Raw genomic sequence first — 25,076 nt, forward strand, 5'->3', positions numbered from 1 at the left:
TTTGTTGTTTGTTTTTGATGCCTCATAGATGCTCAACTAACATTGAACTAATTGAAGTCTTAGTTACATGTAAATGATGCTCTATTGAATGTAACCCTATACCTAAACCTATACCCTAATCTTAACTTTAAGTTTGATTTAAATTTTATTCAATTTAATGTTAGTTAAATGAGGCGTTTATAATGGACCATCCAGATAAAGTGATACCTGTGTGTGTGTGTGTGTGTGTGTGTGTGTGTGTGTGTGTTTGCTTAAAATAAAGTGTCATTATTTTAATATGATTAGAATTATACATTTCTATTGGTCAATTTATTATAAACTATTGGCATGACAAGAACAACTACATTGATACGCAAATTAAACAGAGAAGTGAGTTAACTGTAAATTGAAAATGTAATAGCACAGTACTAAGTAGTTCTACAATATGTGATTATTTATAGGTATTTTAAATATTCAGTTAAAAACTTGACATTTAATACTATATTTGCTATATGATGGTAATAATCATGGTATTAATAACATGGTCAATCCATATGTCAGACTAAGAAGAGCTGGATTTTTTTTATAGCCCATTATATTTCCTTAAATGTGTATTCCTCACAGTTTAACCAAAGGTTTAATAAATACATAAATACAAAAATAAATACATACATGAATAAATAAAAAAGCAGCTATGTAACATTTCTAATACTACTGTATTGATTGCTTTATTTATTTCATAGAATCTTTCAGTGCTTATACTATTGGTGCTTTTTCTCTTAGGTGTTTATTTGTTGAGATTAATTAATGTGCTCCTTTTCCTGTACATAGCAATTACTTTAAAACCAATAAAACATAAAATATAATAAAAAATGAATAAAATAAAGTAGCCATGTAACATTTTTAATACTTCTGTATCGATTACTTTATTTATTTTATCGAATCTTTCAGTGCTTATAAAACATGTTTTTGTTTGTTTGTTGAGGATGATTAATGTGCTATTTTCATGTAAATAACAAAATAAAATAAAATAATATAAAATAAAATATAGAACCGCTTAACTGCGCATGCGCGTGTCGTCATCTCAGAGCAGAAGGCGAGGAGTGCCAACATGGCGTTTACTCTGTACTCCCTGATTCAAACAGCGATTCTGTGCACGAATGCGATCGCTGTGCTGCACGAGGAGCGATTCCTCAGTAAAAGTGAGTAGTCGGGTGTGTGCGCGTGTCTGTATAACTGGGGGTTTGTGTTATTTCAGGGCGTTATGACTGAAAACAGCAGGTTAGACTCCGGCCGGCTGGGAAGTTAACCTGGGTTAGCAGAGGCGGCTAACAGAATACACTGAACTGAATGAGAAAATCAGCCTAGCGTCTGTGTGACAGAGCTGTGTGTAATATGCCTTGTGTTTTATTGTTAAATATCTTAATTAGCAGAAAGTTGTGTAGTGTGTTGCGTGTGTGTACATATATAGTCTCTTTTTGAGCAGAAGTGGCTGCTAGCAAGCGTAGGTTAGCTAACTAACTAAACTAGTGACGTTGCGTGCCAACTCACCAATTTCTGTTAAGACTCAGTAGCTAGGTTAGCAAGTTTGTGCTGAGTTGCCTAAATCCAAACCCCAAACTCCAGTAGTTAGCATGTATTAGTGCTTTAAAGCAGGGGTGGGCTATTAAAGTTCTCACAGGGCAACATAATGATAACCTGTGACTGTTTTGAAGGGCCAGACAAACAGACTGCTCTCAATTTGGCTCAATGTTTAATTTTGTTATTGTTTTAATAATGTTTTTTTATACACGAGTTGTTGGTAAAACTAGAAACATTACCAGGGTACTATTTGTTAGGGCAAATTAAATTTGTAATTTCAGGAAACAAATGAGCCTTATGGTTTTACTTCCCTAAAATTACTAAAACAGGCTATTTTTGCCTTAACAATATTATTGGCAGTATGACAAAACATTTTTATTAAAAATAATTATTTCATGAATATACCAGTGCATCGAAATAGTTTTGTTAAGTATAAAAAATATAAGAGTTCGCTCAGTAGAAACCAAAAAATCTAAAAATGTTCATTTCATAAACAGTAAGTTACCAAGACCTTGGTTTTGTTTAAAAATAAAAAATGCAACAAAAATAATGTAATATAACAAGAACTAAAGTGTAGCATATGTAGTGCATGTAAACTGCAATCAAACCACTTTCAAGAATATCGCAATATGAACATATGGAGGATTTTTTTTTTATCGTGTCATCATTAAGTTTAACCAAGAGGCTATAATTAACTTTTTGCAAACAAACAAAGCTTTGGTGCAAGATTCATTTGCAACTATAAGGAGAATTGTCTTTAAACACAGGTTCATATATTCCATTATTAATGCAAGCATGGGGACTCCCATGCAATTGCTTGCACTGATTTTTGGTTTGGTTTCTGGTGATGCCACAGCCATCCCTATATGAGAGTTCCAGAGAGAACAACTAGTCTTGCTTTTTCTGGGGGGATAGTCTGGCCCTCCCTGGCAGTGAGTGTTCTCCTCAAAGCGTGTTAACCTGTCCACTGAAGACCTATCAGCAGTCGTTTTAAAAGATGCTGGATTTATACGACTTGGAGGAAGAACACTTTCTGGTTTTCACCCTTCCGGCACTCAAGCATTGTGTGATGGGGAGCCCTGGTTGTTTGTTAAAAATTGAGGGTGGTGGGATTTCTAACTATGTTTTAAGGTTTTGTTTAGTTAAATAGCAATGTTAAATTGGACAAAGTGTGATGTAATCCTTTTAAGCATTGTCTGCAGCAGGTTAATAAAGTATGAATCTTTATCTTTTATTACAGTTGGCTGGGGAGCAGATCAGAACATTGGTGGGTTTGGAGATGAACCAGGAATTAAAGCACAACTTTTAAACCTAATCCGATCTGTCAGGACAGTCATGAGAGGTAGGTTACGTTATGTACGTAACAATGCCTATTGTGTAACATATTAGACGTCAAGCTAAACTATAATGCTCACTCTTTCCCTCCCTCATTGTGTATGTCTTAAACTGCATAGTATTTACAGCCAGTGTCCTGGTTTAACCTCTTTCTGTCTGTCTCTCTGTCCACAGTGCCTTTGATAATAGTAAATACGGTCTGCATAGTGTTGCTGTTGCTGTTTGGATGAAGAAAGTCTGACGTTCATCTTGGAACAAAAGATCAAGGACAGACAAAAGAAAAGGACATTTTTTATACATGCGGTTTATGCTGTTGTTGCGTCAGGTGTCTCAATGTTGCATCTCAAGAACAGGCACAACGTTTCTGGGATTCATCATGTGATTGTTTACTACCGCCATGTTTTATATCTTCATATATAACGTATAAATTCTATTCATTTGTTTGTATAATGTTGCTCAGTATAATTCTTGTTTAAAAAGAGCCCCATATACTATGTCATTTAGTTTTTGTACACAGTTCCCTCTTCATGTGCAATCTGGATCTCCGTGACGTTATGCATCTAAAACGTTCAACCAATTTAGTTCAGCATGACACTTTCTACTTTAAAGCAAAGAAGTGGCCTTTTACATAGAGGCAGTTGTGCTTCTTAAAATGCATAAATAACGTGAAACTTATTTATGATGTGTCCGCTTTTCAGTATTTGAGTTCAAACTCCATGCATGTACTAGATAGATACAGTGAATGGTTAATGCAGACCACTGTGTTGTGTGTACTTTAACCAAAGGGAAATTGTTTGTAAAAGGAGACTGTAAAGGCGTTGTGAATTGTCAGTTTTGGTTACACAATAAGCTTTAACATGCTTTTGTTACCTAGGCTACTGTGAGCCAGTCAATGCTTGTCTTATTTGATTTTAATAAAGAAGATACATTTTTCATGTACTTCATTGTTTTCTGTGATTATTTCTGCTTCTGAAATAACTCCTGACTTGTATCTCTATTTTTGCTTTTGTTCACTTTCTGACGCGCTCTGATTCTGGCAGTTCTTTACATTGGTAAATTTAACATTTAATCATACTTTGACCAATAAAAATGCTCAAATTCTTCATGTATCTGCTTACAAGAGATCAATTGTTTTAGCAACAGTTAGCCTTGTCACAATATTGAATATTCTTGCTAATTAAAGTTTGCTTTATAATGGAGAGATTGCTTTATAATGCTATGTACATCATTGTGCCAGTGCCATAAAATTATGTCAAAGTGATGTGATTAATTATCGCAGATTGGAACAGTATATCGACCAAACAAAATTGGTATTGTAACAGGCCTAGCAGCAGTTTGACCTTTTGTTTAATTTTGAATACATTTCATGCATCTGATGACAAAAATATAAATTATTGAAAATAAATCAGGACAAGAATGGCGTTTTATTAACAGGAGCTTAGTTGATGGGTATTACATTAAATTACAACCATATGCTCATAAGAGCGATTATGGTTTAACCCCCTTTTGATCTAAGATTAGCTGTTATAATCCTGGCTGAAAAAAAAAAACTTAATTTATTTATTTATATGTATGTTTGTTTTGCCCACAAATTTACACGTCATTTCATCAACCCTTAAGACGACAATGTGTAGTCTGTGTAAACAACAGAATTACGTTCATTGTGAAAAATACAACACAATGCACATAATATTTTTTCAGGCCTATTCTTAAGCATATCACTATAACTATGACATAATTATTAATATTATTCATGTAAAATAACTACAGTCCTGCTCACCATTATTGGCACCCCTTCCTATTTTGCATAACCTGACAATATCTACAGAAATAAATATAAATGTACCAAAGTTATATATTCAGGGTTTTTTAATTGGAGGTTCAAAGTAATACAACAAATAAAACATTGTTTTTCAATTTGCATGTTGCAATTTAAAGACAAAACAGAGTAAACAGCATGTGCAGCAATAAAGACACCCCTTGTTAATATTGAGTTGCACACCTTTTGGCTGTGATTACAGCCTTCAAACGTTTCTTGTAGCCATCTATAAGCTTCTTGCACATCTCAGCTGGTATTTTTTCCCCACTCTTCCCTTGCAGTTTGTTCAAGCTCTTGAATGTTTGCAGGGTTCTTTTTCCCAATGGCAGATTTCAAATCACCCCAAAGATTTTCGATGGGATTGAGGTCAGGACTCATTGCTGCCCATGTTAAAACAGTCAATTTTTTCCTTTTAAACCATTCCTGTGTGCTTTTGGACGTGTGCTTTGGGTCATTGTCTTGCTGGAATACCCATGACCTTCGACTCAAACCAAGTTTTCTTACACTGGGTAGGACATTTTGCTCTAAAATCTCTTGATAATTCTCAGATTTCATGATTCCTGTGATACGGTCAAGTGCTCCAGTACCAGACGCTGCAAAGCAAACCCACAGCATTATGGATCCTCCACCATGCTTAACTGTTGGTAGGGTGTCCTTCTCCTTATAAGCTTCATTGCGCCGCCTGTAAACAAACTGTTGCTTTGCATTGCCAAAAAGCTCTATTTTTGTTTCATCTGTCCACAGAACATTTTCCCAGAAGGATTGTGGTTTGTCAAGGTACTCTTTGGCAAAGATCAGTCGTTCCTTTTTATGTCTTTTCTTCAGCAATGGTTTCTTCCTTGGCCTTCGCCCGTAAAGCTCTGCTTGGTTTAGTGTGCGGCGTATGGTACTTGTTGAAACCATGACCCCAGACTGTTCCAGGTTGACCTTCAGTTCTTTGGATGTTTGCCTTGGTTCTTTTTCCACCATTCACACCAACCTTCGAAGACTTCTCTCGTCAATTTTCCTCTTTCCTCCACGTCCAGGAAGGTTCTTGACAGTTCCATGCTTGGCAAACTTCTTAATAACATTGCGCACTGTTGAAACAGGGACACCAAGGTCTTTGGAGATGGCCTTATACCCTTTGGAAGTCTTGTGTTTGCTAATAATAGCACTTCTGATGTCCTCACACAGCTCCTTTGTCTTCACCATTGTAACAAAAGAACATGGCCCAAGGTTTGGCTTTTTAAAACTCTGAAGTCATCATTCATTGGCTAATTCATGTCACATGGGCACTGATAATTTGTCACAGGTGATTATCCTTTGTGATTTGCCACAGGTGAGTGAAAATGTGTTTTCATACTAATTTAGTGTAAAGGGTGCCAATACCAGTGTCACAGCAAGCTTAAGGTTTTTCCTGTCTTTCCCTCACATTGTTTGTTGCTTTAAATTGTTGTTCATAATTTTCTCTTTTGTTTTAAATACGAGTGCTCTATACAAAAAACTGTTTCAGTCGACTACTTTTTTCAGGGGGAATTTCCACAATATGTACTTAAACTTCATGGGTGCCAATAATGATGAGCAGGACTGTATATTTTGGGTGATATATTGTCCCAGAAATAACTGAAAAACTATATTATTATTTTAAGAGCATTTTATGCCACTGTTGCACTGAAAATGCAGTAGCACAGTAGTGCATTTTACACCTTATTTTAAGATTAAATTTTAATAATTAAGAATATCTATACACTATGAACTGGAATATAGAAATGTTTAAATATCCTTACTTGTGATAATTAATACAAAATAAATGAAACACTGTTTTAAACAAATTCCACAAACAGGTTTATTCACATTACTGGCCCAATAGACAAAAATGATTGTTGTTAAGTCCATAATATACGATAATTCATTAACATAATTATGGGTACAGGTCAATCTATCCCTTACATTTTGAGACAATTAGTGCACATCACTACACTGTGCTATCACTGTTGTGTCCCACTGTCTATCATTGGGAGACAGATAAACTGTGAATCATAGTCTACAGGTTTATTTTTGATGTCACTTGAAGAGAAATATGTATTTTTCTCTCTATGTTGACGGGTAACGTTTAAAGAGGCTTTTCAAGCCAAAGTGATAAAATGCCGCTAAAATCGATTACAGCACAAAATGCCCTTTAATGCGATACATCTGTCAGTAAAATAGCCTACATATGTTTTTTTCCTTTTAGAAAATGAGTAATCTGTCCCATGGGGTAACCCTCTTAAATGATTAAAGGATCATTATATCATCTGAGTGAGAGAACATGTGCCCTGAAGTAACAATATGATTGTTTTTGCATAGGGTAGTGTGTGTGTGTCCAGGATGATGGAAAACATGTTTATTGTGGGGGAAATGGTTTTAATTAGACAATGAGGCCAAATAGTAGCTTTTGGCTCCTAATGACAGGGTTTAGATTGGTGTAGCCCAGCAACTTTAGGGGTTGGTTAACCAGACAAAGGTTTAACCAAGCCTAATCTTGGTTTGCACAATATTTTGAATGAAGATATTTTTCATTGAAATAAAAATATACTTTATGACAAGGCTTAATACCTGTGGTAAATAAAGTAATAAAAACAACTGATTCAGTTTGATTGAAAACCTACTTCTGATTTGTTGTTCAGTAACTGGGTAAGACATGATTGTAGATACAAAAAACTGTATCTACAAATCAGGAATTTTAGAGACATTTTAAAGTCATTTTGGGGCATTTCTTTTGGTCCATTCATTATAACACAAAAATATGACAAAACAATTAAAAACAAACAAACAAATAATTAGAAGACTAAACCATATACCATATAATCGGTGTCCAATTAAAACATGTTTCTCCAAAACAGCAACTTTAACTTTTTAATGGAAGTCAATGTAAAAAGTGATTATTTCAAGTAATTATTTAACATTTCTATCAGTCCATTTATGAAGAAATTTTGACACAGTGTAAAGGGCAGTTTGTGTGTTCACATTATGTAGTACTAAAAATCCACATTGCTTTTCATTTGGACCTCCTGTAAAATTTCCATTTTGATTTTTTTTTATTATTAATTCAAGTCAGAAACACTATATTATTAAATTATATTAAACTGATTAACACTCTACAGCATGATTTTTATATTTGTTGAGAAACTAAATTTTACCTGCATTTAACGTTAGTTTACTTTTTTCCTGTTGATACATCAGTGAAAAAAAAAATCACTGATTCAGTAAGGCTGGCTTGTTATGTAACTGCATATAACGGTTTTAGTAACACATGACAACAAAAAAAGCCACCTATATATCCATTTTTTTCCTCATAAAAAGTTATTCTGCCTTTCTTTGACTTTTTTTTGTTCGTTTGTTTGTTGCAATTGTTTTGTAAACCATTTTGGCCTTTTATTTAATTATAAAACCTACACTACATAAATACACCCTTACTATGGGCGCCCGGTTTGGCAGGGAGCAGTGGTTTGGAGTCAGGCATGTTAGAGGACTGCTGTGTGAGTGTAGGACCCTAAAAGAGAAGCCTGTATATCTACAGGAGAAGGTGTTGAGCTTTTATTCTGCTTTCTTAAATATCTCTGCAGATATTTCTCTGCGCTGTTAGATAGCAGGACCCTGTTAAACAGGTTAATCTTCAAGTTTGTTCTGTTTTAGCGTTCTGGCTGCTGTTTATCTAGAGGTTAGCGCTAATGCTAACTCCGTTCTGTAGTGCTGGGCAGGGCTATGAAGCTATAATGTGTTGTGGTTAGTTTAGTATCTTTAACTAGAGAAACACTCGCTTAAATGCATTTAAATGCACAAGTAGTGTCATGTGTAGTGTAGTGTTCCTCCTTAATTTTAGTACACAGCATGTTCTCCAGTAAAAGAAACCTAGCTAACGTTAACTAGCTAACCTAAAGTAGCTACTAGGTAAAAGTTTGGACGCCCCTTCTCTTTCAATGTACTTTTATTTTTTTATTTAAAGACATGAAAACAATTAAGAGACACATATGGAATTACATAGTAAACAGTAAAAAAGTGTTGGTCCTCCACAATCCCTTTGACCTAAACCTGATCATCTGAGATGATTTGGGATGAGCTGGAGCTTCTGACTCTAACTTACCTCATTAAGACATAATAGATTTAGTATCTTCAATATTAAATTTACAATGCAAAAAATAATAATAATACACATTTAAAGAGAAAAGGTGTGTTCAAACCTTTGACTGGAACTTTATGGAAGTCCATTTAAAAAACAGGGTATGAATTAATTATTGATGATATTATCATTGCTTATCCTGAGATCTCTAGATCTGTTAATTAAATAAGCTTAAATAACTCATGATCATTTTGGATGTCTGCACTGATGGGACAAGAGGGTCCAACATACACAAAGCATGGGTTTGATGTGGCATGTTACATTTCATAATGAGGGTCATCATTGGTCCACCACAATGGTAATTGTACCCAAGCATTTGTAAGCATAAAAACTACATTAAAATTTCACACACACCTCACAACAATAAACAGCTCTTAAAAGTTTAAAAGGTTACAAATATGCTATCTTTGAGATTTTCAGACATTTGTTATCTATTAAAACAACACTACCTATTAAAAGTCATACTCTTTTGAGATACACTATGCATACACCGCTTTATCTGCAGATTTTAATAGCCAACAGATTGACGCACAAATTCTCTATTCCACCATTTCTTAATTTACATGTCTTTTAGCTGCCTCTGGTGTTGTATTTGTATGATTTTCGTCAAGCGGCTTTACTTAGCTGTTATCTAAATCACTCCCAGCACTTTGGCAGCACTTTTTAAATAAATGAAAGGAGGTAAAATACAGATCATGGCCAGCGTGCCAAAGCGGCCGGTCTTTATTATGGCTGATCCAGAGCTTGCCTTGAATAAGAGCATTAATTGTTCTTCCAATTTCCAAGAGCTGATTTGTCTTTGGATTAACTGGAATAAAAAAAAATCCAGCAAAAAATCTAAATAATAGAGGATAATCAGTGGTTAATATGATCCACTGTGGGGATGTTTTACTGTAGTAGCCCTTAATAAGTCCTGCTGATTTATTAAGGCTAGATTTCACTGGTGTGTTGCCAGTGGAGTATTTTGATCTCTATATTTAATATCTTTAGTGCATATGTCAAGCACACTCACAAATGGTGCTTATAAAATATTACAGATTAATATTTTTTGTTTTATTCCAGCCTCTGATTCGGCTTGGAAATTGTACAGATCAATTACCGGACTCAAGTGTGGTAGAAGCTTTAACAGAATATAGTACAGTCTGGATTGGAAACTGTAATCTAGTATATAGACCTTTCAATAGGCATCTGTGCAGCACCACATAGGATGACTCAACTCTCTTTTTCTTTGATAGACTGGTCATGGCATCTCGGCGGGCTCTGAAAGCGGTGCTCATTGACCTAAGTGGAACCCTTCATATTGAGGATGCTGCGGTACCTGGAGCTCAGGAAGCACTTGCAAGGTTGCGGCAGGCTTCAGTGGCTGTGAAATTTGTAACCAACACAACAAAGGAGTGTAAGAGAACCCTGCATGAGAGACTGCTCCGGCTGAAATTTGACATAGAAGAGCAGGAGATCTTTACCTCACTGACTGCAGCTCGCAACCTGTTAGTGCAGAAGGCGGTGCGCCCTCTGTTGCTGGTAGAGGATAGTGCATTAGAAGACTTTGCAGGTGAGCTTGAGATTTGTCCACTACAGATACAGGTTGTGTCCCAGTTGTGTATTAAACCCTAACATTATTGAGTAGATAGATACTATGTACTGATCTTAGTAGTGTGATATAATAATAATCTAAATAAATGGTTTTCAACCTGTGGGTCACAGACCCATTTTTTTCAATATAAATAGTTCAGCAAATGAAATTGAAGATATAACAGACATTTTAAGAGGCCTCCAAGTGGTCCACTGGTCTAAGGCGCTGCCACTATGATCGGGAGATAGCTGGTTTCAATCCCGGTCATGCAGCTTGCCATCTGCTGCCGTAGCTTAACTGAGAGAGCACAAATGGCCTTGCTCTCTCTGGGTGGGTAGATGGCGCTCTCTCCCCTTATCACTCCTAGGGTGATGTCGATCAGAACAAGGCCTCTGTGAGCTGATGTATGGAACAGAGTCACTGCGCTTTCCTCCGAGCGTGCTTAGATGCTACTCGGCAATGCTGCATCAACAGCAGTTTGATAAAAGGTGTACAAAACGTACAAAAACAATGTGTAAGCCATATTTCACGCTCACACTCAGATGTGCTAAATGTGACTTCAACAACTTGACAAGGTGGATTGTTGTGCTCATGCATGAACAGTTAAAAAGTTAACTTTTTAAGCTCAATTTTACATTGATTGGATGTAGTAAGAGAGTGTGTGTGGGATTCTGCTTACATCAATTTGAAGCATATGGGATTTGTGCATATGATACTTTTCAGCTCTGATCGTACGCAATTCCACGCAAGTCTCAGTACATGAGGCTTCTAGACTGGAAACTGGATTCAGTGTTCAGATTTGAAGACCTCTGAGTAAAGCATTGTGACATATTAAACTGAAAGGCTATACTATTATGCAACCATGTCTGTGAGGATGTACTGTATGTTTTTAGTAAAACTACCTTTCATCACTGCTTCTTAAATCCAAGTTCTTAAGTCAATTTTTTTCCTCTGTATTTGTCATAGGTATAGAAACTTCAGATCCTAATGCTGTTGTGATAGGCTTAGCACCAGACCACTTCAACTATCAAATGCTTAATAAAGCTTTTAGGTGAGCAGTGTTTTGCACTGTATTATTGGTACTTCTATTTATTTGTCTGAACTGTATCATCTTTATTTATGTTTAACACCTAAGTCATGAATGTTTCTGCTTTAGATTAATTTTAGATGGTGCTCCACTCATTGCGATTCATAAAGCCCGCTACTACAAGAGAAAAGATGGACTGGCACTGGGGCCTGGGCCATTTGTGACCGGACTTGAATATGCTACTGACACACAGGCTGCTGTGGTGGGCAAACCTGAGAAAACCTTCTTCCTGGAAGCCCTTCGAGACCTCAACTGCAGCCCAGAGGAGGCAGTGATGATTGGAGATGTGAGTGTTGCTCTGTTTTTAAAATATTGAAAGAAATATTTTATGATGGCATAAAAACAGTAAAACCATGTGCAGATTTTTCCATGTGAACATTAAAATATTGATCAGGAGTTTGTATTCTCAGGATGCTAGGGATGATGGTGGTGGTGCTCAGAACACAGGGATGCTGGGAATATTAGTCAAAACTGGTAAAGTATTGCATAGAATTGCTGTACATTTGTAACTCTGCTCATTTGTGAAACATCCATATTTTTTAGCATATTGTTTTGGTAGATATTGCTAGGAATTCTGAATTCTGAAGACCTTCTCCACAGGTAAATACAGAGCTGGTGATGAAGGAAAAATCAACCCTCCACCTCACGTGACTTGTGACAGCTTTCCAGAAGCAGTAGATCATATCCTTCAGCATCTACTAGAACCTAAATGAGTTTTACGATGCTTGAGGAAAAATGTACGATAAATATGGTGCTGCATGAGTATGTGTAATAATGTTATGGAATGAAGTATATAGTAATTTGTTGTAAATATGTAATAAATAAGAAATCTAATTTGCTTTAGCAGTGTCAATATGTCAGATATAAAGCATATTGTTGATCCTTTAGAAGAAATGAACCACATCATTGCTTTGCACTGAACTCACCTGAAAAGTCTCCATGTAAATGACATAATGCCTTGTCTAATTTGAGTTGTGCCATCTGAACTGTAAGAGAGTCCAGTGTCCAGGTGCACCAGCTGAATGTAAGTCTGATTGTAGCCTAGTTTAAATTTAAAATTGCCATCCAAGTTTACAAGTAGTGCTGTGTATTGACACGAACTTGGAGATATGATGTTTATCGCAATGTAGGGGGTTATGATTCAAAATATAGCAAGATATTGCTGTAATGTGGGCAAGGGGATATATTGTGATTTTTTAAATCAGATTTTAGAAAACCAACAGTATAAAAAAAACACACTTATATTTATAAAATCAGTGTACAAGAACAGTTTACTTTTAATCCAATCAGAACAGTTTGATCTAATGACAGATTACAACACTGCTATCTAGTGGGCAGGGTTTAAACACAACACTAAATGGATCACTGTCCAATTATAATTACAATGATTACAATACTGTGTTTTTGACAAATGGATACAGTACTGCAAAACAAAATATCGCAATACTTCAATATGTCGATATATTCTTACATCCCTATTTATGAGCTACTAAAATGTAATAGGGGGGAAACAAAGAAAAGTAGTTCCACCACTTAAAACTTACATCTAACTAACAGTAGGTGTAAAAGAAACAATGCATGTGACCTCATTGATTAGTATCATATACTTTCTGTTTAAGTTCCTGTAAGGATAATGTTCATGTTTGGCTGCAGTTAATGAATTAATGAATTTACACTTATTACACATTTTACACACAACCGTTTATACTCTGCACTCATACACACATCTGTGAGAACCAGATCAGTTTAGAGTATTACATTTTTCTGGGCAATTTAGAGTACACAGTTTACCTGATCTCAGTTTTTTGGACTGTGGGAGGAGTCCCCAGAGTGCTGGGAGGTAATCGTGCTAACCACTAAGCAATCGTGCCGTGGGTTAAAAACATAAGTGTATGTAATAAGTGTTTTACTCTACCATCCCTTTGTTTCTGTGACTTAATTGAAATACTGAAAGTTTTGCACTAACTGCATTCAAGCATATGGTTTAGGGTAGATTTTACAAACTAACCTATGATTCAACTTATGTTCAGCTGCTGCAACTTATTGTTACTACAGTACACTCCCACATTGTAATACTGTTGATTGTAACACTTGCCAACAGTAGTCTGAAATAAAAGTAGAAAACAAACTGAATAAAAATGGAAAAAGGGTTTATTTTTATATTTTTTGGACAGTGTTTGTTATGTGTACAGCCTGTGATGATGCTACTGAAAACATTTCTAAGGATGGATGAATCACATGGAGAAGAACTTGCATGGTGTGCAGTAAAAACTGTAGTGTGATAAGTGTAGTTCGGGATGGTGTAAGCTCAGACAGATTCGTACTCCCTCTCCCAGGCCGAGAATCTGTCCGTCAGGTTTCTGGCTGATGGTTTGGTGTGAGCGATCACCTCCAGGAAATCTGCTGTGGTCACCGTTTCTAGCTCAATAAACGACATGTTGCAGTGACCTGTGGAGATACGTGATTGACCTGCAGCTTTACTGTGTGCTGGAGGAAATTGAAAGGATGAAGCAATAGGTTTGTGCAGTTGTTGAAAGGCAGCATTTGTCTTACCCTCGCTGTGATTCTCCAGAGCGTCAAAAATCTTCCGGACAGGCCTCATCGCCGCTTCCTTACACACGAGTCTGATATCTGAGCCGGAGTACCCCTCTGTTTCCTGAAACGATAACAGCAAATGCACTAATGTCAGCACAGCTGTGGTTCTTTACTCTATTGTTATTTTACTCTTATGCTGTGGCAGTCAAAAAGAGCTGACATTCACACTGATGTGCCAAAAGTTGTATTGTGTCCCATGACTTTTGCATCACTGCAAAAAACTAAATGTGAAATGATTGAATTTTAAGCAATAAATATTATTTATTTTGTCAGATATTTTTTTTTTCTTACAAAGCATTGTGTCAGATTATTTTGCTTATTTTAAGAATAATTTATAACTTTCATCTTAATTTAAGTAATTTGAAAAGTCATCAGTCAAGTTATTTTAAGACAAAAAACAGAGATTTTTTGCTTGATTTAACTCATTCTTCATTGATTTTGAGGCGTTTATATGTTTTTTAAGCTTATTTAAGAAATCTTACTAAGAAAAAATTGCTTACCCCATTGGCAGAGATTTGTTTGCCTAATATAAGCAAATGTCTCAGTTTACTTTTTTTTTTTTTGCCTAGCTTTTGCCAATGGATGGAAGCTCACGGAAGCCAAAGAATGCTGCACTGACTAGTAATATATCTGCGTGTGAGGTCCCCAGCATTGAACATGGATGTGAGTAGCTATCTGTTCACATGGACATTTCTAGCCAAACACCGGCAGTCACGATCATTATCACTCACTGTGATCGCTGTCCACTGTAGGAAGTAATTAATTAATTCATACACATGTGACTCTGTGGGTCAAAGAAAGTTTAATGTCCCATTCATCTGGCACCTCACATTTTTTGATTTCTTGTGTTAGTGACATTCTTTTTGACTGACAGTCTATATTAACTTTGATTTTTTAAACCACTTAATTTGGTTGCTGGATGGTGTGTGTGACCCACCTGGGCAAGAATGTCATAGGCTAGCTCAGTTCGAAGTTCTATTCCACCGTTGTTACTGACTGGAGGAAGCCAGTGATTGATCATTGCTTTTCTGGCTGGGTCGGAGGGAAGACCCACTAGTATCCTCTTCTCCAGTCTTCTCAGCATGGCGTGGTCCAGCTCCCTGAGAACAAAATAGAGCAAAGATGGATTTACTAAATACTAAATACAGAACTGAAAACATGGCATCAGAAAAACACTATTTAGGAATATTTACCAGGGTAGGTTTGAGGCAGCCAACACAAACACCAGATCTTTAGATCGTGCCAGTCCGTCCATCTGAACCAGCAGCTCAGTCTTCATTCTCCTGCTGCCTTCATGTTCACCTCTTAACAAGGGAGAAAGAAGATGTGGCTCAAGGCAACAGACCTTATACTTCTATATTTAAATAAGCTTTTAAACTACGATATATTAATGGATGATATCAAAAGCAGGATCAGCTCTTTATCAGTCACAAAATATATATCAGCAAAAATGTAGTTCTAGGTCTCTGTTCATGTTTTTTTTTCTTTTTTTTTTAAATATTTTTTTTATTTTATTTTGTGGTGGTCTCTAGTATGAATGAACACCCTGTTAGCCAGTGTTACACCAATTCCTGTGACTGTCGAGTTGTGTGACTGTAGAGGGCGCTATTTCTCAGTGGCCTTGGCATAGGGGTCACCAATTCTGATAGCTGCTGTATATGACTGCTCTGCATTTTTCATGCACAAAATAAAACTTATCATTCTGTCTGTGTGTGTATTAATTTGTCTCAAATCTGTGAATCAATCTGCTGTTTTGCTTTTCTTTAGGCATAAAAGGTTTGTGATTTTCTGGCATAGACACTGACCTTCCTCATATGATGTTTCCATATGGAGAAAATTTGTAGTAAAACATTTTTGTACAAGTATATGCGTGTAATTAATTGATGACAGTGTATATTCATGCATATCTTATGGTTAGGACATGCTAAAGGACAAACTGAAGCACGTTGGCGTGGCTCTGCAGTAAAGCGTAAAGTGCTCATACATGTGAACAGAAACTGAGATATAGCGCCCTTTACGGTCACACAATTCGACAGTCCTAGAATTCGGTGTAACACCTGTTTATGTGCTTCTGTTTCAGGTAGTTTTAGTTTGGTGGAAGAACAGGATTTTTTCTCTTACTAATGAATATTCATGACATGCAAACGTCTTGCCTCTGATTGGCTAAGAGCACTGTGACGTTGCTTCCGTGGCTAATGAAGGCAACAGGGGTAGCCTGCATATGTTACCCAGAGTGACTTACTGTATTTTAAAAAGAGCAAGTTCTAAACTTTTTCTAGCAAAATGACACCTTTAACAAAAATGTAGTTAAACATCTGGAATGTTTGGTTTTGCGCTAAAGGTTGATGAAGCTTGATGAAGTGGTTGGTGCTCCACCACCTTTGACTCAGGTAAACCTTCCTGCAGTTTCTTGGCAATCATATGGGGATTCTGAATCGTCTTTCTTACCAGCATAAAACAAGTTTCCCTTACCTGCCATTTCACAACATACGAACTGCATACAACTGTAGTATTTAAGGAACCTGCTCTGGATCTCTTACCCTTGTCCAACACCTCTCTGGCTCATCACTGACTCCAGCTCATCCAGAAAGATGGTGGATGGGGCATGGTATCTGGCCAGCTCAAACAAAACCTGCAGAGTAAAAAACAAGAACACAGAAAACTTACTGAAGCCTACTGAGGTTTTCTAACAGAGATCGCATGGTGTGTCAGGATGTAATTAGACACTCCACTTAAACGTCTGAACCGAATACTTTGATTAAACAGCTGTAAGCGCTCCTCTCGTTTTGCTGTGTAATTGCTCAATTAAACTGTCATGTGGAACAGAACACGGTGTAGTTACTGGACAGAGTGACGGGAGATACTGACCCGAACCAGCTTCTCAGAGTCTCCTCTCCACTTGCTGACAATACTGGAGGCAGAGATGTTAAAGAACGTTGTGTTGCACTCTGTGGCTACAGCTTTCGCCAGCATTGTCTTGCCTGTGCCTGAGGTTTTAATAGGTAACAAACAGTACATTAGTTAATACAGAGGCCATCTGTGTCTATTCCACAATACTCAAATTATCAATGTTTAATAAAACAATAAACGGTCATATGTTTGACTTTCTCAGTGCAGAACGCCAAAAAAAACAAGATGCCACTTCTCCCAAAGATGCCTGGACAACTGTCACTACTGAAGGGACGACATTCTACTTTTCTTTTCGTATTTGTTTCCCCCTAAACATAAACTATTTGCTTGGCCGCCCTGTATTGTACCTGTGACGTCAACACCACAATACATTTTAAACCCTCTATGGCATGGTTGCCCTCAGGCAACAAATCCCTTTTTTAAGGTTTTAATTTAACTATATTTTTCCTAGAGAATATGCATGTAAAGATGTATATTTGGATATGTAAAGATATATTTTGTTCTTATTGACTTACTAGCACTATTTATTTATTTGTTTGTTGCCTCAGGGCAACACAATATTGTTATCCCACTTTTCTTAGGAATTAGCAGTTCTCATCTCTGGTCCTGGGGCATAATTTAGGTGCCTACCTTGTCCAATGCATATGATTTCAATTACTCATTTGGAATGAATTTGAGTTGCTGAAAAGTGTAAAAAAAAATAAACATTAATATTTTCTTTAAATTGCATATTTTTTTAAAAAGCTGTATGTGTATACACAGAAAATGTTTTAGTAGACAAATATTTTATTACTCTTGCAGCACGGTGTTGCCATAAGGAGAAACTTGAAATTAAGGAAGACATTTTGTGATTGATATATCAACTGGGACCCCCAAGCTGCTAAAAATGAGGTACAAGAAAAAATGTTAAAGTTAAATAATTTTGCAGCTAATTAAGCCTATTTTAACTGAAGCGGGAACACTGTGAGACTTTTGTCAATGTTTATGCAGTAAAAGTGGTTTGCCACTAGAAAGTCATTTACTATTTAATTTTTGTTGTGCTGTTTGTGAAATACAGATAAAATGACTTTTTTGTTTGTTTGGTCGTGCACAGACAACAAGTGTTTTTGGGAAGAGAAACATGCCTGAAGCATCTCTTCTTTTTCAATCTAACATCCTATTAATACCCTGGAATTCTCTTACCTACAAACAGAAAACTATTAAAATTAAATGGAAAGGGTTCCTTTTTTAAACACAAATGCAACGTAAAAAAAAAAAAATAATAATAATAAATAAATAAATAAAATATGATGTATTTTACAGTGACCACTGTGCGTCTCCCTAGTGCACAAACACTAACCTGGGGGTCCGTAGAGCAGTAAACCCTTCCACGGAGAGAGAATGCCTGTAAAGAGCTGAGGATACTGAAGAGAAAAGAGTATATATATATATATATATATATATATATATATATATATATATATATATATATACAGTATGTATGCAGACATTGATTTCACTCACTTTTACTTACAGTACTTAACAATGTGGTAGCCTATTAACACCCATGCATTATTACTGTCAGGCCTATTGGCTGTTATATGTGTTACACCTCAATTCTTCTTGTTTACTTCTAAGCTAGCAGCATTAACTGAAACCCAGTGGGAGTCTTTGTACTGACACACTATAATCACTAAGCTGCCCTAAACTGGCAACACTGACAAAGCAAGCAGGCTATAGTGATTACTGAAAGCAGAGCCCTTGTGTGCGGTAAGGTGAATTACAGCACTGGTGAATTTGAGAGCAGCATGTGACATCACTCACACGCTTTTATTAGGAAAATTGAGAAAGACAAATATTGTTTATGTGTTCTGAGTGTCAGGGCGCTGCCACGCATTTGTCATCGGTGTAAAAGACAGGAATGAGTAAGAGATGGTGAAGGGCAAGATTGGGTGGTATTCAAGTATGGATTTAATGTCATCTAAAGCTATAACCACCCGCGCTCTGCTTTCTGCTAGCCCTTTTGTGATATTCACAATCGAAGTGCTCTGGCAGCTTGAGAAATACCACACTGTTTAGCAGGCCTGCACCTTAATGGGGTAGACGACAGCCTCTTTGACTAATCGCTTGGCGGCCTCCAGACCTATAATGTCGTCCCAGCGCACGTTGGGGTTGTGTAAATAGATATCCTTTAGGGAAAGGCAGGAGAGAAAGAGAGAGAGAGTTGAAAAATAGCAATTCATTAATATGTGTGTGTGTGTTGGCCCACTATGACTATGTTCACTTTACCAGGCTGAAGCAACTCAAATCAGATTTGGTTTACCTTAATTTGATATGGTACAAATATAATAATCACAATTTTTTTTTTTAATAATTTTATTTCTAATTTTTCCCTTTTTCTCCCCAATTTACACAGCCAATTACCCAACCCACTCATTAGGACTCCCCCTATCACTAGTAATGCCCCAACACACCAGGAGGGCGAAGACTAACACATGCTTCCTCGATACATGTGAAGTCAGCCACCGCTTCTTTTCGAGCTGCTGCTGATGCAGCATTGCCGAGCAGTCAGCGTGCTTGTAGGAAAGTGCAGCGGCTCGGTTCCGGTACATCAGCTCACAGACGCCCTGTGCTGTGGACATCACCCTAGGAGTGATGTGGGGAGAGAGCGCCATCTACACACCCGGAGGGAGCAGGGCAAATTGTGCTCCCTCTGGGCGCTGGTAGCTTGATGGCAAAGCTGCATGAGCTGGAGTTCGAACCTGCGATCTCCTGCTCATAGTGGCAGCGCTTTAGACTGCTGGACCACTCAGCACCACAGTATTTAAAAATATTTTCACTATACACAATAATTATCTGCATACACATTAGCATGGTCAAAGTGCACCAATAGCAACAGATCCTTAAAAAAATAACCATGTCCCATTTGTATTTAAAATAGCTTGTTGTTCATCCAGTTAAACAGGACTATTAATATACACTGTTTGTAACGAAATGTACAGTTGGGTCAGTGTTGGGTCAGCATTGATGATATTCACAATTATCCATACAGGCCACTTACTGTACATTTATGAATGTGAACTGTCACTATAGCCAAATCCAATTTGATCCATTTGATTTATGAGGCTTGTAATGATGTACCTGGCTCACTTGCGATAAGTTGTTCATAATTGTCCATTAAAAAATGACAACTTTAGAATAGAAAGATTTTTTTTAATTTGGATCATTTTTGAATTACTGCAAAATACGGAATTTTGCAGGCAATTATTTTACAGCAGTGATAATAGAAAACAGTTGCTATAATTCCTACAATTAAAAAGAATAATCACTAGCAACCACGCAATTGAATGTGTGTAGTAATTTAATATACTGCAGAGGTTTATAGTACTGTATATCAATTACTCACATTTGATCTGTATAAATCTATGTATAATGTGTAAAATACTTACCCTGCTAATCACAGCTGCCAGCTCTCTCATTTCACTATCCATCCAATAGAAGGAGCTAATGGGTTTCAGCAGCCGCTCCTGTGTCCAAAAGAGAATATATACTGGTTTTACAGAGAGCATGTAGGCTTAGACTCTTATAATAATAATAATAATAATAATAATAATAATAATAATTCATCAGTTGTAAAAACGCTATACAAATAAATTAGATGTGATTTGAGTTTGACTTGATAATACATACCGTAGGATCTAGATTGTAGGTAAATCCATTTGCATTAGTATCATGCACTGCTCCCTTGACTGTGTCCTGAAAAAGACACCTGTAGTCAAACTGTGGACCCTACAAAGGACAATTATAAATGCAATAAATACAGACTAAATAAATGACCATTTTCATTAAGTTTTATACAATGTGTGTCCATTTTTAATGTTTGTTAATGAACTGCATTATACACAATGTGGACAAAAGTATTGGGACATCTCCTCAATCACTGTTTTTGATTTCTTCCAGAGAACCTCCTTTATACTGCTCCACAGTTCCAATAGATTCATTAAATAAAATAACCAATAAGCAACAACATAGCAACATAGCACCCTAGTAACAGTATGGAAACCAACCACTTAACAACACCGTAGCAACCATCGTGTAACTGTTTAGCAATGACCTAGCAATCACTTGGGATACAATTGTAACCACCTAACAACAGTATTTTGTTAATCTACTGACCACTAATCAGCAACACTTACAGTAATGGCACTAGTTACCACCTGGGATACCATAGCAACCACAAAGTAACCACTTAGCAACCACATGGGATACAATAGTAACCACCTAACTACATTATTGCATTAATCTAAAGAACATATATCAGCAACGCTTGCATTAATAGCATTAGCTGTATCCCTGGGATACCATAGCAACCACATGGGATACAGTAGTAACCACCTAACCACATTAATCCCACCTGGGATTCTATGGAAACAACCAAGTAACCACTTGGCAAAACTATAGCAACCACCTGGGATACAATAGTAACCACCTAACAACATTATTGCATTAATCTACCGACCACTTATCAGCAACACTTGCAGAAATAGCACTAATAACCCCCTGGGATACCATAGCAACGCTATAGAGACCACTGATAACAAATTAACTGCTAAGTAACTTCATAGCAGCTACCAAGTAATCATTTAGCAACATTGAATTTATTACCTAGTATACCATAGCAGCTGCCTTGCCACATCAGATCAACCACTTGAAAAAAAAAATGGCAAATTCTGCCATACTTTTCCATAATAACAGTTAAAACTCTTAACTTTGTCTTAGATCCGGTTCTGATCTAGACTAAACTAAGACTTTACCTTCCTCTGCATCCCCTCACCACCTCCATTCCTGATAACGGGAGACACATTCAGGCCAAACCCGCTCCTCTCTCGCACGTACCCTCCTCCGTTCTCCTGAAACTAAATGGGACAGCTGTGTCAGTGAACACGAAAAGCAATCACCCAGAGTGAGATTTGGCATCTCTCTGCTCTAATATGAATAAGGGAAATGAACTCACGCTGTTAGATTTACTGCAGTCTTTCACTGCTGCTTTAGAGTCTGGCTTTTTAATACTGTTCCTGGACTGGGGCCGCTGGACGCAGGCGATTCTTGGCAGTGTCTGGGTTGTGCATGGGGTCCTTTCATACAGGAATATAAGTAGCTTTAGTGGGGGATAAAGCAGAAATTTTATGAACTGTGCATCCTTGGTTAAAAAAAAAAAAACAAGGCATGCTTACCTCTTTTTACCACAGCTTCTCACTGCTCTGGTCTCCCCTGTGTGGAAAAAAATGCCACTATATAGATTCACTGCATTTTACAGAAAATTTACAAAAAACGTGTTCATGCTTTTTAAAAACCCTGCATTCATTGCAGTGGACATTATGTATTCTTGACCTTTACACTGATTGAAACCTATTTTGCATCAGAATAGACATTTATTAACCAATCAAACAGCATGTTAGCCCCACCCACTGAATTGGAAAAAAATTAAAGTCTGAAAACTGAAGAAAAGCATGACAGTAGCCCATAAACACTTTTAAAATAGTCAATGTGTAAGTATTTAAAAGAGATATTTCTCAAAAGCTCTATTGCACAAGTAAGACACAAGTTTAATATCAAACTACAATATGTTATAATTGAAGCCAAGGCATTACAGTATTAAAATCAGCCCCAAATTCCCTACTTTATCCAATTAACAAATACATTTACAGTTTTAATATATGTAAAAGGGCTATATTTACTGCTCTTGGAGCTTTTTTTTCACCTCGTATCCAGAGTTTGATCACTTGTGCTGAATAAATGATTCTGAACTGAACTAATACACATAAATGTCAAACACTGCTCTTATTGGCTGCTCTGTACTGTGCCTAACTGTGCATTTTTTATATTTAATGTGAATGGGCTGGGCTTAAAAGTGGATTTATGGTAATAAATGCCATTTTAATTTATTATATGTACTATATGCACTATAACTAATGGGTGTATTACTTCAACAATACTTGCAGTATTTATTGCATAAACAAACAGACAATTCACGCTTTCCATTATACAGGCCCTTTATTACATTCAAAGAGTATTGTTTTAGTTATAATCACACCTACCTTGTTCTGGCAGTTTCTTTGTTAGTTTGGGATATTTCTGAAATTTGATAAAATAATAACTTTCATACTCCATTAGAATAGTGTCCAAGTCAATATTGTCACACACTTCAAAACGCCGCAATCCAAAATTAGTGTCCTGCTCCAGGCAGCTAGCAGCGTCCATATACCTGCACAGTTTTACACACACCGATCAGTTAATAATAATAATAATAATAATAATAATAATAATAATAAAACATTATTATAATATTAGCTAATTATAAGTTAAATCATTCAATCAGAAAAAAATAAAATCTTACCCTTCCTCCATCAAATAATGATAAATTAACACAAGCAAGTTTCTTCTTCTTGTTTCTGTTCTCAATTCATCCTAAAAACACAACATAAAGTTACAGATTATCATATATATATATATATAAGGTGGCTGAATTTCCTTATGCATTATTAACTTAAAACAACTATAATAAATTAATATGTATTTGATGTCTAATGCTAAGATATAGTTTTAATTTAATTTTAATTGTTAGTACTGAAAAAAAGCCTCTCACTACATTTAAATGCTTTCTCAATAAAAAAAAAATCTGTTCTAATTTTTAGATGTTTTCTCATTATTTTAAAATCATTATAGTTACTATAGAAACTTACTAGGATACTGTATATCTTATATACAGCTCTGGAAAAAATAAGAGACCACATAAAAATGATGAGTGTCTTGGATTTTTCCAAATGTAAAACCTCTGGAATATAATCAAGAGGAAGATGGATGATCACAAGCCATCAAACTAAACTGAACTGCTTGAATTTTTGCACCAGGAGTGACATAAAGTTTTCCAAAAGCAGTGTGTAAGACTGGTGGAGGAGAACATGCCAAGATGCATCAAACTGGGATTAACAACCAGGTTTATTCCACGAAATATTGATTTCTGAAATCTTAAAACTTTATGAATTTGAACTTGTTTTCTTTGCAGTATTTGAGGTCGGAAAGATCTGCATCTGTTTTGTTATTTTTGCCATTTCTAATTGTCTGCAAATAAATACTCTAAATGACTGAAGTGGTCTCTAAATTTTTTCAGAGCAGTATATATTATACAGTATTAGGAATGAAAGGGCTTCAATATAACACAAGTGCCACAGGGTGGCGCCAAATATTTACCGGGAGAACGAAGTGCGGTCATGTGACCAGTTGTTATGGCAACAAAGGACTCTTAAGCCCGCGGTGTGTTAATCAGAAACAAATATGCTAACTAGCGATATTATTTCCACAGTTATACACTCTTTTACACCTACATTAACACAATACAATATTCAGGAAAGAGAATAACTCAATATTCGTGTAATTATTCAGCTATACTCAGCTGTATTTCGGCACTGTGTGAACAGTGAACCGCTTTACAGCTGAACTCGCTAGGTAAGTTAGTTGGTAAGCATTAGTTAGCTTAGCGCTAGAGTTAAATATCTGTAAATGTTGGTTTACTCACCGCTTCTCTGGCCTGGTTTGCAGTTTTTATGGCTTGATATGACAATTCCATGCTGTAGCTCGCTGTGTGGAGCTGCTGCAACTCAACAGCCACACACACTCACTCTCTCTCTCACACACACAAGTTGCCAGCCAACTAACACTAGTGTTGTTCCAGGCAGATGATCCTGTGTCCCAGCACTTCTGTCATTGGTCCCCTCTGCTGGCAAACCTGACCCAGAGTCAGATCCAAATACAAATAAACTACTAATTAACTTACTAACTAACAAACCTGCACAACATTTAACTGATATTTTGTTTTATACCATTGAATAAATATCAACATCAGTCATACAAACACTGTATACTTTACTAGTGCATCTCAAAAAAATTAGAATATCATTGATAATTTACTTTATTTCAGTAATTCAGTCCAAATGTGATACTCATATATTATATAGGTGTATTACACACAGAATTATATATTTTAAGTGTTTATTTCTTTTATTGTTGATGATTATGGTTT

General features: G+C 36.3%; 3 protein-coding genes across 7 annotated transcripts; 2 read left to right on the forward strand and 1 right to left on the reverse strand.

Annotated features, from left to right (window-relative positions):
- The first annotated feature begins 1,048 nt into the window (after nucleotides 1–1,048).
- On the forward strand, nucleotides 1,049–3,834 carry ier3ip1 (immediate early response 3 interacting protein 1). The gene is made up of 3 exons (XM_007260817.4): nucleotides 1,049–1,181; nucleotides 2,801–2,902; nucleotides 3,070–3,834. Exons 1-3 carry the CDS (start codon nucleotides 1,091–1,093, stop codon nucleotides 3,123–3,125), a joined length of 249 nt encoding a protein of 82 aa, XP_007260879.1. The 5' UTR covers nucleotides 1,049–1,090; the 3' UTR covers nucleotides 3,126–3,834.
- Nucleotides 3,835–8,167: 4,333 nt separating this feature from the next.
- Nucleotides 8,168–15,812, forward strand: hdhd2 (haloacid dehalogenase-like hydrolase domain containing 2). 4 transcript variants are annotated; one of them, XM_049468457.1, is made up of 6 exons: nucleotides 8,168–8,258; nucleotides 10,088–10,404; nucleotides 11,392–11,476; nucleotides 11,582–11,798; nucleotides 11,923–11,986; nucleotides 14,677–15,812. In XM_049468457.1, exons 2-6 carry the CDS (start codon nucleotides 10,095–10,097, stop codon nucleotides 14,727–14,729), a joined length of 729 nt encoding a protein of 242 aa, XP_049324414.1. In that variant the 5' UTR covers nucleotides 8,168–8,258; nucleotides 10,088–10,094; the 3' UTR covers nucleotides 14,730–15,812. The 4 variants fall into 4 exon arrangements, with proteins under 4 accessions (XP_049324414.1, XP_007260880.3, XP_049324413.1 ...); XM_007260818.4 differs by lacking the exon at nucleotides 14,677–15,812 and adding an exon at nucleotides 12,113–12,346; XM_049468456.1 differs by lacking the exon at nucleotides 14,677–15,812 and adding an exon at nucleotides 12,113–12,346 and having other exon boundaries at nucleotides 8,192–8,211.
- On the reverse strand, nucleotides 13,646–24,794 carry katnal2 (katanin p60 subunit A-like 2). Of its 2 annotated transcripts, none has more exons than XM_022681239.2 (16): nucleotides 24,573–24,794; nucleotides 23,394–23,464; nucleotides 23,095–23,261; nucleotides 22,231–22,267; nucleotides 22,011–22,131; nucleotides 21,811–21,912; nucleotides 20,687–20,785; nucleotides 20,446–20,523; nucleotides 19,087–19,185; nucleotides 18,357–18,420; nucleotides 16,976–17,094; nucleotides 16,648–16,739; nucleotides 15,301–15,411; nucleotides 15,045–15,207; nucleotides 14,066–14,168; nucleotides 13,646–13,960 (listed from the first exon to the last, which is right to left on the reverse strand). In XM_022681239.2, the coding sequence occupies exons 1-16, from the start codon at nucleotides 24,621–24,623 to the stop codon at nucleotides 13,821–13,823; spliced, it is 1,617 nt and encodes a 538-aa protein (XP_022536960.2). In that variant the 5' UTR covers nucleotides 24,624–24,794; the 3' UTR covers nucleotides 13,646–13,820. The 2 variants fall into 2 exon arrangements, with proteins under 2 accessions (XP_022536960.2, XP_022536961.2); XM_022681240.2 differs by having other exon boundaries at nucleotides 20,687–20,752; nucleotides 24,573–24,792.
- Nucleotides 24,795–25,076: the final 282 nt, after the last annotated feature.

This window comes from Astyanax mexicanus, chromosome 20 (assembly GCF_023375975.1).
Source record: "Astyanax mexicanus isolate ESR-SI-001 chromosome 20, AstMex3_surface, whole genome shotgun sequence".
Taxonomy (NCBI): Eukaryota; Metazoa; Chordata; class Actinopteri; order Characiformes; family Acestrorhamphidae; genus Astyanax; species Astyanax mexicanus.